The 14,327-nt window shown below is 49.2% G+C and overlaps 1 protein-coding gene across 4 annotated transcripts in view; it reads right to left on the reverse strand.

The window, feature by feature from the left end:
• ARHGEF7 (Rho guanine nucleotide exchange factor 7) overlaps window positions 1-14,327 on the reverse strand; it is a 129,902-nt gene that overhangs the window by 60,279 nt on the left and 55,296 nt on the right. For 3 of the 4 annotated variants that reach the window (XM_044913503.1, XM_044913502.1, XM_044913504.1), the window contains 3 exons: window positions 13,482-13,566; window positions 9,382-9,512; window positions 69-270 (listed from right to left, as the gene is read on the reverse strand). In XM_044913503.1, the coding sequence (XP_044769438.1) occupies window positions 69-270; window positions 9,382-9,512; window positions 13,482-13,566 (418 nt within the window). The remainder of the gene's footprint in view (window positions 1-68; window positions 271-9,381; window positions 9,513-13,481; window positions 13,567-14,327) is intronic. The other variant, XM_044913505.1, reaches the window with a different exon arrangement.

Below are 14,327 nucleotides of genomic sequence, written 5' to 3' on the forward strand. Positions count from 1 at the left end.
AGCGCACGCCCTTCTGCCTGTGCTCCGTGCCAGACAGAGAGCGGCCCCTCCGGCAGGGCCCCACTTACCGCTGGGCTTGATCTCCCGCACGTAGTTGCTGGGAAACCAGCCAGTCCTGCCGTTGTGCGTGCCCTCCCACCAGCCGCCTTCCTCCACCCGCGTGACAAGGATGACATCTCCTTTCGTAAAGGAGAGCTCGTCTTCATTGGTCTGCTGGAAGTTGAACTTGGCTCTCACTACCAGTTGGCTGTTGCTATTGTCGGTCATGTCCTAAAAAGGGAAGAAGGGGGAGAAAAATTTCACGGAGTCTACTTCACATAAAATTAGATGATGTTTGACTAGTATGAGCGGAGCGTAACCGCCCTGTTCCAACAGCAGAACAACCGTTCAAGTACAGAAACAGGTTTGGGACCTCCTACAGTGTACCCTGACCACCAGCACCCGGTTCCAGCCCCGGAGGAAACCCTCTTCACGGTCTGGAAGGCCTTATTTTGGCCAAGGTTAGGCCTACGTTAACATTACACACTTTCATACACACACTTACATCAAATCATATGGAGCATCTCGACAATTTATCAAAAGTTAACACAGTGTGGTCATTTCAAGCATAATTACTTTAGTCTTAACCAACCATGCAACTGAACTGTATGGCCATGCCATTAACTCATTCTCCATTACTGGATCTAAGGTTACTGCTACTGTTTTTCTACTGCAAAACAAGGTTGCATTAAAACTATCTTATCTGCACATCTCTGAACACACCTGTAAATAAGCCTACACATTAAATTCAGGTCAAAAAACATGTATGACACATTCTAAATTTTAGTACCAATTTCTAAACCGCCCTCCAGAGAGGTTCTACTTACAGCCAGCGACACTCCCCCAACAGTATTGAAGAGCTGGCTCTCTGCACACTCCCCAGCACTGAATATTGCCCAGCATTTTCATTTGCGCCCAACTGCTGGCAAGAAATGGTATCTCCTTTTCATCTGCTTTTTTTCCTCATAGATTAAGCACATGTGCCCACCTCTGAAAGGCTGAAAGGAGGGAGGCAGACTGGCTAGTGCTTCTTTTTATTCCCATCTACCCCAGACTGGGTGCTGGAGAGCCTTGCCACTAGAAACTACCAACATGAGTAAACTAAACACATCCCCCCAAGGAAGCCTGACCTCCTGGTGAAAGGAGCCAAAGAGGGTCAGCGGGCAGGCCCACCCATCCACTGGCAGGGTTGCGCCCTCTCAGCCTGCACCAGGGAGTCCACGGGGACAGGAAAGGTAGTCCCATACCCCACGGAGCACCAGCACTCCCCCTGCACTCGTGACATCAGCAAAGATCAGGCAGGGAGTCCCCGCCTCCACCCCACCAGGTGGCAGCCAATGGCCCCATGTGCCCCCGTCCTCCAGCCAGCCTCAGGGGAGGGCCCAGGCCCAACATGTCCCCTCTCCCATCCAGCAAGGTCATCGGGGACCAGAAGGAACCCCAGCAATACCGGGGGGGTGAGGCTGACCAGACACCCCCGCAAGGACTCTGGAAACTAAGCTACCACTGGAAGCACAACCTACCAACACAGGACAGGACCATTACGTCAAGCCCAGTCAGGGTCACGGCCTGCAAACACACCAGACGTAAAAGCAGGATGCAGCATCTCCTTGCATTCCTCCCAAGTGTCGAGAATACAAGGCAAAGCACCGCTCACTCAGAGAACCAGGACAATCCCAACCTGAACCAGTGAAGCGGCCGACAACAGCACGGACATGCAGCAGATGCTGGGATCACAAAGGGCTTTCATCAAAAGGCTCCAAAAACCATTACAAGTTCTCTCAAAATAGAGGAATGAAACAGAAAACCTCAAAAGAGAAAAAAGAACTTACAAAATTTACTCAAAACAGTGGTGAAAACACGGGGAGCCCCGGGGATGTGTGGAAAATGACAGACCTGAGACTGGCGTCATCAGGATCGTGGAGGAGAAAGAGCCGTGCCGGAAGGTGGTTTGAGAAACACAGCTAAACATGTTCCCGACCTGGCAGAAGACACCAACCTACAGAGTCAAGAAACCGCGTGAACCCCAAGCAGAAGCAGCCCAAAGAAGCCCCAACCAAGTCACTTCGTAACTAAACTATGGAAAACTGAAGCAAAGCTTAGAATTAGTACGAAAAAGGCATGTGGTGCCATGCAAGCTCTCAAACACTTCATGGCCCATGCACCCTCTCCTCAAGTTACTGAAAGACGTGTCCCTCCAAAACAGGGGAATCAGCCAGGGAAAAACAGAAGACTCTACGTCTTCTCTATGGAGGAGGGAGGGACGGGCTTGGGTCAGAGGGAGGAGAGGGTGATGCAGGAGGACAGCTCAGACGGAAGCTGGCAGGAGCCTGTCAACAACCAGGAGACTCTCAAGTGGCCACAAGACTGCAGGGGAGTTCCCGGGGAAGAAGTGAAAAATCCTAAGCAGGTCTGAATGTACAGGAGAGTCTTAGAAACAGGCAGAAGACCAGGGCTGCAGTCCGCAACGGTGCACAGAAAGCTCAAACAGGCAACAGATATTAACTCTAGATAACAAAACGTGGTCAGGAAAGGACGAGCAATCACAGCACACGCCCCAGCCGCGCTGTGGGTCTGGGACATGGTGACGTTACGCGGACCGGACCCAACAGAAGCCACGGGGGAAACCCAGGCAAGAGGAAGGTTCGGGCCCAGGGTGCAGCATGAGACCCGAACACCCCCACTCTATGGCAGGTCTAAGAAGCTAAGCTTCACACAGGCATTTACTGAGACAACGAGAAAGGTGGGAAGTAGCTGGCTGCCTGGTTCCTGCTGCACCAAGTCCTGAAGGACCTGATTCCAAACTAGGTTCATGTGTCACCAAACAAAGAGAGAAAGAGAAAAGCACAAACAGCGGAACAGGGCTTCAAGAGGGGCAGATGTTTAACACTTGCGTATTTTACGTTAATATAAATTCCAAAAACTTACTCATTTAGATACATCCATTAAATGTTTTCTCTAGTAAATTAAACACATCGTACCTACTGCATATTTAATGCTTAGAATGCTCAGTATGGAAATCTCTTGAGCATCTGGCAACACTGAAAGACAAAGCTCTGGCCAACCAGTCACCTCACACGTGATGCTTGCTGGCGTACTTGAACAGCGAGGGGCAGCTGAAGCCCCGCACTAGAAAGGGCACATCGGTCCCCGCTCTGGGGAGGGAAGCCAGGTCAGGCTGCCACGCTGGGTCAGCTCATCTCTGCAAACCACAGTCATCCTGCATGGGTCGTCCACCACCATCTTCCTTTCTGTGACCCACCTTGGGCAAGTTGGCTTTGTAGAAAACCTGCACAGAGCCAATCCTGGTGATCAACTTCCACAACGGAACACAACACGTAAGCAAGCACACACACAGAGCGGGCCCCACGGAGCTCAAACTGCCCCCCAGGAATCACCCTACAGCCAGCCCATCCACCTCAGCTCAGCAACCAGGTGCCACAGTGACCGGAACAGGACAAATGAGGTCAACTACACTCCCCCAAGTTGCAAATTCTCTGCACTCAGGCACACGTCAGGCAAACACCACAGACGTTTCTTCCACTTCAGAAACTCCACAACAGAAGGACGGGGGCCAGCCTGGTTGGTCTGCATTTCTACTTCCACAGATGTCCACTGGTCCAGCACCTACTAGAGATGTAAATATAAGACGCTGTTCTGAGGAATGCTGCTAAGAGAGCAAGATGCAGCAAGGGGGTGCACCAGACAGGAGGCCGCAATGACTCCACACGGCCCAACGCGGACAAGGAGTGCTCAAGTCACTGCCGCTGGGGTCAGGAAACCGCAACCACGTATTTAACCACCATCTTATTGTGGATTTCTCTCCTTCCCCTTTTTCTAAGTGCTCCTGCCACTAAAGCTCATGAGGTATCTGGGTTCAAGCTGACACGCCACGGCAGCCCACAATATAATGGGCTGAGCCCAAGCAGCCGCTCACAGAGCGAGTATACGCTGGGGAATTCCATTTATGTCAAATACAAAACAAGTAAAGGTCATCTTCGCGGTCAGAAATCAGGACAGCAGATGCCTTTGGGAAAGGCAAACCTAACAAAGGTGACACTGGTCACGTTCTGCTTCTCGATCTTACATGGGATTGTGTGACTTGTAAAAACTCATCAAGCTGTTTTCTAGATGTAGGTTTCAGGTCAGTGAGGGGAGGGAATGGTGGAGTACACGTAGAGTACCTCCTCTGGGAGCAGGCACCTGTCCCCACCACGTCTGTTCTTAAAAGCCACCTCCTGATGCCCACAAAGGCCTGTCAATACCATGCACATCCAGATCCTCACCAAGCAATTTTTTTATCCCACATTCTGAAGTTATCCTAATAATCGAAAACCAGGATATCCCAGAGCACTGCCTTCACATGAACTCCATCCTCTGTTTCCTGGAAGTACCCGTAATTTCACTGAAAGAAGAAAAGCCTGTCAAGGGAAGACCCAATTTCTACTCCAATGGCTAGTATTTCCCAGTCTCGAGACCTCGTGTAAATAGGACTTCTCTAAGTTTGTTTCCTCAGAACGTATTCCGTCAAAAAGAAGATACCAGCAACTAGATGATGCCCCCTTTGTATTCCAAATGCTGTCAGGACATACCATCAGCCATTAAGACACTTGCTACTTTCAGATGTGTAAAAAGGTTTTAAAGAGCTCTCAGAATTGATGACACATAATACACTGAACCAGCCCAGTATTCCCATGCTTGCTGGACAGAGGAACTGGGAAGATTTAAACCATGAGGAACACACAGATATACAGTCTTGCACGCCTTAAAGACCCTCTGGGAGCTCAGTGACTAGGGCTGGCCCCAGTCCCAGGAAGTAGTAGGGACCACAGGGACAGAAAGTGCTTTAAGGGCTCACATCAGGACTCCCCCAAGTGAAGGGTGACAGGAAGCAACCACATGCCCTCCTCATCTGACTACTCTCCCCAGATGAGGCGGGGGGAAACTTCGGGAGCCCACGGTCATACTTACCAGGAGTGAAGGGATGAAAACTCAGGGTAGAGAGGGACAGGAGGAAACCCCATAGCAGTCAGTACCAGTTTATTCACCAATAAAAGAGGATGAAGTCAGCCTCAGACAGGAGGAAAAACAAGACCCAAGTCACAGCCTGAGGCCCCCACTCTCCAATGCAGTTACAGAGCCCTTCCGTCTGGGGGAGGGGCCCAGTGTGCAGCAGAGGGGCACAGAAAGAGCTCAGCACAGGCTGCTGGTGAGGAGCGGGGAGAACTCACCCCAAGAAAAGAGTAATGAGGAAGCAACAGGGAAGTGCCAAGATAAGGAAGTTAAAATTTCCAGGTCCGTACAAACAAAACGTTAGAACTGCTCAAACGTGCCAACCTCACAAGCAGGAAAGCTGTCCAGGAACAGACAGATTCAGAGACCCAGAAGCAAGATTCTGAGGACAGCAAGCTCCGAGGTGGTCAGGCGGGACCTGCCCAACCAGAGGTGCAAGCACGGAGTCAGTGTGTGTGCCCAAGGGCTTTGAGAGAGCACCCTGAGAACACCAGTCCTTGCCTTGGGAATGGCGGTGCCGTACACAATCGAGAGATCACAAAACTAATGCTCAGGAAGCCGCAAACTGATTTTAGATTATGGAAAATTTCAAACAAAATAGAAAGTTACGGGTGGCTGGAGATCCACCTGTCCCCGAGTTGTTGTTCTCCTTCTCCCTCTTGCGCACTTTGCCCATCCCCCAACCCCTCTGGCAATCATCAGTTTGTTCTCTATGGGTTTGTTTTTGCTTTTTATGTCATTTATCAGATAACACATGCAAGTGGACTAAGGTGGTACTTGTCCTTCTCTGACTTATTTCACTCAGCATTATACCCTCTAGGTCCATCCTTGTTATTGCTAATGGCAAGATTTTATTCTTTATGGCTAAGTCATATTTCATTGTGAATATATACCACCTTTACTCATCTGTCTGAATACCTGGGTTGCTTCTACATCTTGGCTATTGCAAATAATGCTGCAATAAATACGGAGGTGCATGTATCTTTTTAAATTAGTGTTGGTTTTCTTTGGGCAAATACTCAGTAGTGGAGTTACTGATCATACGGTATTTCTATTTGCAATCTGAAGAACCATGATATTGTTTCCCACAGTGGCTGTACCAATTTACATTCCCAAAACAGTGCCCGAGGGCTCCCCTTCCTCCACATCCTCGTCAACACCTCCTAATGGTCTTCCCGATACTAGCTATTCCAACGGAGATGAGGGGTTCTCTCACACTGTGGTTCTGAGATGTAAGTCTGTGGTGGTTAGTGATGTTGAGCATCTTTTCATGGGTCTTTGGACCACATGTAGGTCTTCGGGAAAATGTCTATTCAGGTCCTCTGCCCATTTTTAATCGGATTTTTTGATGTTCATTTGTGTAAGTTCTTAATATGTTTTTAGATACTAACCCTTTATCAGATAGGTCACTTCCAATTAACTTCTTCCATTCAGCAAGTTGTCTTTTTCATTTGTTGATGGCTCCTTTGCTGTGATAAAGCTTTTTATTTTGGTGTACTCCTAATAGTTTTTTGTTTCCCTTGCCTGAGGAGACATACCAAGAAAAAGGTTTCTATGGCCGTTGTCAAAGAAATTACTGCTTTTGTTTTCTTCTAGGAGTTTTATGATTTCAGGTCTCACATTTAGATCTTTAATCCATTTTGAGTTTATTTTTGTGTGTGGTGTAAGAAAGTGGTCTAGTTTTCCCCAACACCATTGTCTGAAGAGACCCCGTCTTTCCCCATTATATATTCTTGCCTCCTCTGCCACGGATTTCTATAATATTTATTTGTATTAGACACACAGCTGTAGGCTCACTTCTGGGTTCGCAGTTCTGCTCCACCGATCTGTGTCGACTCCTCCGCCCGCACTGTACTGGGACCGCTACAGCTCTGTAGTGTGCCCTGGAATCGGGGATTAGGATCCCTCCAGCGTCGTTCTTCCTCAAGACTGCCTCGGCTATTTCAAGTCTTCTGTGGCTCCGCACAAACTGTAGTATTACTTGTTCTAGTTCTGGGACCAGTACTACTGTGATTCTGGCAGGCACTGCATCGAATCTGCAGACTGCTTTGGGGACCATGGGCACGTTAACAGCATGGACTCCTCTAACCCAGGGGCGTGTTTCCAGTTGTTGGTGTCGTCTTCAAGCTCCTTCACTGTTTTGTAGTGTTCACAGTACAGGTCTTTCACCTCCGTGATTATGTTTATTCCTTTTTTATTCTTTTTGGCACAATTATAAGTGAAATTAAGAAAACAATTTCTCTTTGTCGTGCCCACCACCCAGCTTTGAATATTTTGCCATCCTTATAATTTTTAACCCAAGAAAGTTACCTCAAAGTACTATGAACACCTGCAGAAAAATCTAAAGGCAAAAGTCATCCTCATGCAGCATGGTAAGAGAAGCCCTGCCCCTGCTCCTTGCTCACCAGCAGCTAATGGGGTCTCTTCCAATCCTAAACAGGAGGGATGGCACAGGGCCTTTTATTTCTGGTGTAACTTAAAATTTCTCCAGCTCATTAAAAATTAATCCTATGCTTACTGTGATCCCAGTAACATTCACTATTCAACATTACATTTAACTGCATTTTACTTGAAATTATATATTTGCAATCTAGTCTTCATGTACTCAAAAACAAGTAGTTAAAAATGGACACAGGTAGTGGTGCCTGGGAGCGTTCAACTCTTGGTTTAGGCTCAGGTCATGATCTCAGGGTCATGGGACTGAGCCCTGCCCAGCACGGAGCCTACTTGGGATTCTCTCTCTGCCCTCCCCCCCACCTCACATGCATTCATGTTCTAAAATATTAAAAAGTTAGCACAGGTAAATGGGTGAGGCAACAGGTATTTTACCCAGAGTGTGCTTTGTTTTCTTACATTTTCCCCCAGAAATTTTATAAAAGCTAAATTTAAAATGTTTTTCAAGGGGCGCCTGGGTGGCTCAGTTGTTAAGCGTCTGCCTTCGGCTCAGGTCATGGTCCCAGGGTCCTGGGATCGAGCCCCACATCGGGCTCCCTGCTCTGCGGGAAGCCTGCTTCTCCCTCTCCCATTCCCCCTGCTTGTGTTCCTGCTCTCGCTGTGTCTCTCTCTCTGTCAAATAAATAAATAAAACCTTTTAAAAAAATAAATTAATTAAATAAAATGTTTTTCAAGTAGTTTGTGTATTTTTCCTCAATTTGGAATCAAATACTCCCAATAGTGCTCTGCAAAATTCACCTAGCGTTAAAGCCTGTGCCCCGTGGGGTCACTGGGAGGGTTATCTGAGCAGTGCAGGGACAGCGCCTGGAACAGTGTGCACAGCACAGCAAGCACAAGGGCAGAAACGGTAATGGCGCCGCTCTAAGGAGAAACCAGTAACAATTTAGCTTGTGTTCAAAAAGTTCAGGAACATGTAAAAAATTACATTGCCTTCCATAGCTTCTTTTTCAATCCTCCTTCCTTCATGAATTAAAGTCAAATTCCCTCCACAAAATACAACTCTAACCTATTTCTTTCTTTAGGGTCACCATTAGCTTAACTATCTTCCTTTCTGTGTCAAAGCAGACAACGTAGCTGTGGTCCTTAAACACTCAAGAGTTGGGTTCTCTTTAGACTCGTGTGCAAGACCATCTGTCTCTAACACAGGTTTATTAAAGTGGTACATGAAAGTGAAGTCACACGACAAAGGGCAATCACCCAGTAACTCCAAAGAGGGCTCCGCATGTTTGTACAAGGACCGCGGGATGGCCTCTCAGCACACAGTCCCCATTCAGCGCTGTACTTCATCTCTGTCCAGTTTCGTGGTTTCGCCCTATGTTCTTTGCTCACAGCCTGTATCCTAACAACTCAGACATGGATTTTTCTTTACTTCCCAGGATAGCCATTCACTTCAGTTCCTTTTCCACATCCCCACCAGCCATTAGAAGGAAGTCCCTCCTTCACCACTCACATCCTGACTCAGGAAAGCACTCTAGGTCGTGCTTAGAAAGACCACCTTTTGATTCTTTAGCTGTTAGCCATTTCTTCCTTACACATCTAAATTTCTTATTCCCATACTTCTGTACATTTGCACAAAGCAAATGAAGTACAAGGGATCCGGGAAACACTTTAAAGCACCCATCTCCCTAGATTAACACATCTAAGGAGTCTTAAAATATAGCCCCCAAAATATACAAGTTTCTCAAAAGCAGTCAAGTGTAACGTGTGGATAATGTGGTGATAAGCAAATGCCATACGCAAGCAAAGGAACCACGGGAACAAAGCCGAAGTGCCCTCCGGCTGGGCAGCACCCAGTTCAGGGGCATACACACCTTCCTGGACATACCTGCACACACTCATCTCCCCGACATACTCCAATCATTCATTCAAACTTACCAAACTTCGATACTGGCCCTGGAACAATTTTGAAGTCCGACTGTGCGAAGGCTGAGCTCCCAGCGAGTCAAAAGACTTTATCCGATGAGATGAGGGCCGGGCACACACGGAGTCACTTCCCAGGCCGATGTCTGAAAAGGTCGTGCAGAGAGAAGAGCGGGCTGAGACACTGGCAAGCGCGTACTCTGCAGCCCACCGGACTCTCAACGGGGGCAGCCCCAGGGGACACACGGCAGGGGCAACGAAGCGGGCCACACGTGCAGCAGAGCAGATTGCCCACCGCAGAAACGGCACGCACGCTCCCCAGAAATTAACTGGACGGAACTATTCATCAGTTCCTTAGCATAACTTTCAAATTTCTTAAAGGTTTTGTAACTTTTTAATATTTTCCCCTTCACATGGAAAACATCAGTCTCTCAAATTCAGAGCATCCCCCCAGTACTGCTTCCCGACACACTGTCCCTGCCCACCCACTTCTCCAGGACTGAGCTTCATGCAATAAGCAGCAGGAATTATCTGCAACAGAAGGAAAAGACTCTTACTTAAAGAGAAAAGTCCCCTTAGAGCTTTTAGCTAGGGACCCTTCTGAGGATTACTTCCTCAGAATGAAGGCAGCCACACTTTACTTCACAAAGTTGCTGGAAGGACTGAAGTAAACAGGTATGAAAGTGCTCAGCTCACTCCCTCAGTCCCTTCATGAGCAGAGACACTCCACTTGGGCCAACCAACAAGTAAATGTTAGCAACCCATTTCTCAGAAGGGAGTGGACTAAAAAAAAACCGATGAAGCCATGAAGAAACTTTCCAGGGAAATCACTATACCAAGATCCACAAACCTAGCAACTTCCTAAAACTACTACACATAGGGGGAGCCTTCTTTAAAAATATCTTTGGGGCTGTGGGTGGCTCAGTCAGCTAAGCAGCCGACTCTTGATTTCGGCTCTGCGCTGAGCACGGAGCCTGCCTGGGGTTCTCTCTCTCCCTCTGCCCCTCCCCACCCCCCACCCCCCCACACACGCACGCTCTCTAAAAATAAAATATAAATAAATAAACAAAATAATAAAATAAAAATATCCTCAAACCGGTCATCTCCAGTTCCTGTTTTTCCGGCAGAGCTGCTGGGGTTGGCTTACACTGGGTCTTCGAAACCCAGTTAGTTGTCAGCTGCACATCTGCAGCTCTCACAGGGAAGCCCAGACCCGCAGCTGTTCTTGAAGCACACAGGCTGTGGGCTGTGTCAACCCCCGGGGCTACATTCCCTGAGAGCCAAGCAGGCCTGCGCACATGGCGAGGGGCCCACTTGCCAGGGCTTCTGTCTGTCCTTCCTGATGCCCAGCCGGCTCTACAGATGCCGGCGTCTGGAAACCCAGGCCTCAAACAGCCGTGCAAGCCCAGTCCTAAGGCCCTAGCAGAGCAGCTCGAACAGGCCACTGCCATCCTCAGGTCCTGCTTCAGGCTATAGTAATGGCCAGTGCTTTCTACCGCAGCAAGGCCCAGACCTCAGGAATCTCGAGTACAAAACCAGCTCCTCGGGGGCACTTCCTGGGGATTCCGCCCACAGTGGCGACGCCCCGTACCCCCCGTTCTCGCCTAACTCTACCTTTCAAGGGACCGCTTAGTGTAATGGAAGGGTCTCAGGACATCCCTTCTTTCCCACGGTCTTCTGTCCAGTTAAAAGGCAAGTGTTCATCGATATACCCGAAGAACACAAGGGTCTTTAAGTGGCAGAAGTAAAGGGAAGACGTGAACATGCTTTTCTCAACAAGGCCTACAAACCTGGAACCAACAGCTGCAACCGTGTTATTATTCAGTCATTCAAAAGTGAGATCTAAAAAGACACAGTCACTTCCATCACGTGGACTTCAGGGACAAAATTTAAGAGCAAATAGCTCAATATAAAAGCAAGAAGTTCTTGGAGCACCTGGGTGGCTCAGTTAGGCATCCAACTCTTGATTTCTGCTCAGGTCGTGATCACAGGGTCATGGGACGGGGCCCTGCGTCAGGCTCCACACTCAGTGCAGAGTCTGCTTGTGATTCTCTCTCCCCCTCTCCCACTGCCCCTCTCTCCTCTTGCACACAGGCACGCTCTTGCTCTAAAAATAAATAAATAAATAAGGGGGAGGGGAGCCCTTTCCAGCTGAGAGGCTTCCAGTGTCAACACTGAAAGGAAGAGTACCAAGTTTATCAGGTTTCTTTTGCAGCTTTCCAAACAGGTCTTTGTCAAGAACACCTTACATCTTCTAAGTGTCCACTGCTCTCAAGGGTACAGGAGTAATACTTGCGCACAAGAGGGGGTAAAAACAACAGTACCATGCCCAGGAGACGTCAGATCGGGGCCACGTTCGTGATGAGGAGCACCCGCCCAAGGGCATGGACCAAAGCTGCCCCACGGCAGGCCCCCTCCCCCGCCCCATCTTCCCGGAGACCAAGCAAGCATCGGCCCTCCTCCCTCCTGAGCAGCCACCAGAGAAGGAAGGAGGCCCTGGGGGCAGGCTGCCTCTGTGTCTGCCACGCTCTCCCTGTCCAACAGAGAACCCCAGGAGTCCCAGGACGCACCCGCAAAACTGAGGCACCGGTGGCTATTAAAGCAGCTCACAGGCAGGACCCACGTGGCGAAGACATGCAACTGTGCCCGCTCTGCCTTGGTTCCTCCGTTCAATTCCAATGATCTGCTCTAAGGTTTCCATCACTGCATTACCCCCACCGTCACACACGTCTCTTCCTAGTCTGGCGGTTCACATCAAAGCTACCTCCATTACAATGTGGGATAAAGAAGGCAGCTTCAATGCCTAACAACCTTATAAAATGTCCTAAAGTTCTGTCTGCTAAACATCAAGTGGTAGGATGATTCTAACTATGTACATCTTTATACCCCCTTCCCTTCTCCATCCTGGTCTCTCTCCCTCCTCCTGGATTTAGATCGTCACCGACCTCGCACACTTGCTCACGTAAGGTCCTAACCTATCAACTGAGCCAATTCCCCCAGATACTTCCAACTCAACAGCCCTAGGAGATTTTCAGCTTTAAACCACACAGTCAAGCTGGGAAAACACAGCCACATCAAGAGTCCTGCCCAGGGACGGCAGGCAGGGGCTCTGGGTGGCACTCCCCCCACGCCGGCCCCCCATCCTACACCTCTGCGCGGGCAGGAGACGGCACCCGGACAGCCATCCCAGCAAACAAGTTCTAGGAAGGGGCACCTGAGCCCCTGAGCGCTGCGCACCCCAAGCTGGGACTGCAGCCCACAGTGTTCTGACTGTTCCCCCACACCCTATCTGAAGGGCCAGGAAGAAAATGACAAGAGCCCCTCACAAAATACACTTGAGGTTTCTTATCAAGAGACCTCAAGGTCTACTTGTTCCCATAAAGCTGAACCTAAAAATGTATAAAGGTAAATGGAAAAAGAAAAAGGACTTTAAAACGCAAGAGCCACTAAATCCTTTTAGATCCACACAGCTCTCTAAAGATAGAGCTTCTCGGTGCTCAGGGGTCAGGCGGGGCCTCCCTCCAAGAAATCTACACAGAAGCTCTCCTGTCCTCACAGTGTCTGGGAGCTCTGCTCCATTCAGCCCCCTCCACTGAGGGATGACCCAGGCTCACAACACTGCAAAGCTCATAGCCTGGGCATCCTCATTACCCTCAAGAGGCCTGGCCCAGGTAGGGGTTTATTTCAGGGGCCAATTCACTGGCCACTTCCCTGGTCATGACCACACCTCAAAAACAGTCCCTGGATCTGCTCCCGAGACATGAGCTTTGATCAGCATAAACTTAATAAAAACCCAGAGAAAGTGCTTCTAGCTCCAAGACAGCCCATGAGTGTGCCCACAAGAAAAACATTTCTCCTCTGCTTATGGTTTCAACTAGACATCTTTCTGCCCACAGAAAGGAAAATACCTGCTATCCACCAGAGGCCCAAAGAGGAAGACTGATCAAATAACGAAAAAAAAAAAAAAAAATCACAGCAAAAATTACAGCCAAACATGTAATGTGATAGCTTATTTTTACAATTCAGTAATGTTCATTTTTGCCTTGCCAACCGAAAAGCAAATGTTTTTGCCCTTTTATCTTCCCACCCCCTCAAGTTCAATAAAAAATTCTTACCTGCTGTTACTTTGTTTAGAGTCACTAAGGAACTGAGGACCTTGTTAAAATTCTGCCCCTGATACAAATCATTTGCATCAAATGTCTGAAAGGAAAAATTAAACAAGTTAGTAGGGTCTTATACGTTGGGTGCAGGATAAATGAAGTTCTCCCAGCAGTGAGAGGACCATGGCAGGATTCGCTGAGCAAGTCCTAAAGATGCAGACTGACCCGAAGGAGCAGACCGGTGAACACAACTTCCAGCAGAGGGGCAGGGGTCCCACCAGAGTTCCCTCGTTCAGGCACGCTTTGATCTGGGACACAGGGCGTGAGACCAACTTCACAACCGCCAACTCCCCACATGGCCCCAAACCCCCTTGGCGAGCCGGGGAGGAGCCGTCCCAGCTATAGGGAGCTGCAGCTGCCGGCCCTCGGCGGGGCTGAGCTGAGCTGGCTTCGCAATCCCGTCCCAGCCACAGTCCGTTCCACAGCTAAGCACAGCAAGAGAAACACAGAACTGACCGCATGAGGAAGGGAAAACAGAAGCAGGTTCCAGAAGGGGGACAGCTCGGGGGGGACACCTCCATCCTCCAGGCACAGCACTGAGGCCAGACCAAGACTATGGAAGTGTGCACCTCCTCCAACCCCGGCCGCCTACGCACCAGGCACACGGGAGAGTCGGTCCTGGCGCTCCTGCACACACACGCACAGCCTGCCTGGACACCTCAGAGCTGCTCTACGATGTGTGCCACGTGCCAACGCACACAGATCTCACCCCCAAATACCGCCTGAAGACTACATACAGCTTCTGATCACCAAGGAACCTCCACAAAAAAGTTCTAGTGAAATCACCCACAACTGCGCCAG

The sequence above is a fragment of the Neomonachus schauinslandi genome, chromosome 3 (assembly GCF_002201575.2).
Source record: "Neomonachus schauinslandi chromosome 3, ASM220157v2, whole genome shotgun sequence".
Taxonomy (NCBI): Eukaryota; Metazoa; Chordata; class Mammalia; order Carnivora; family Phocidae; genus Neomonachus; species Neomonachus schauinslandi.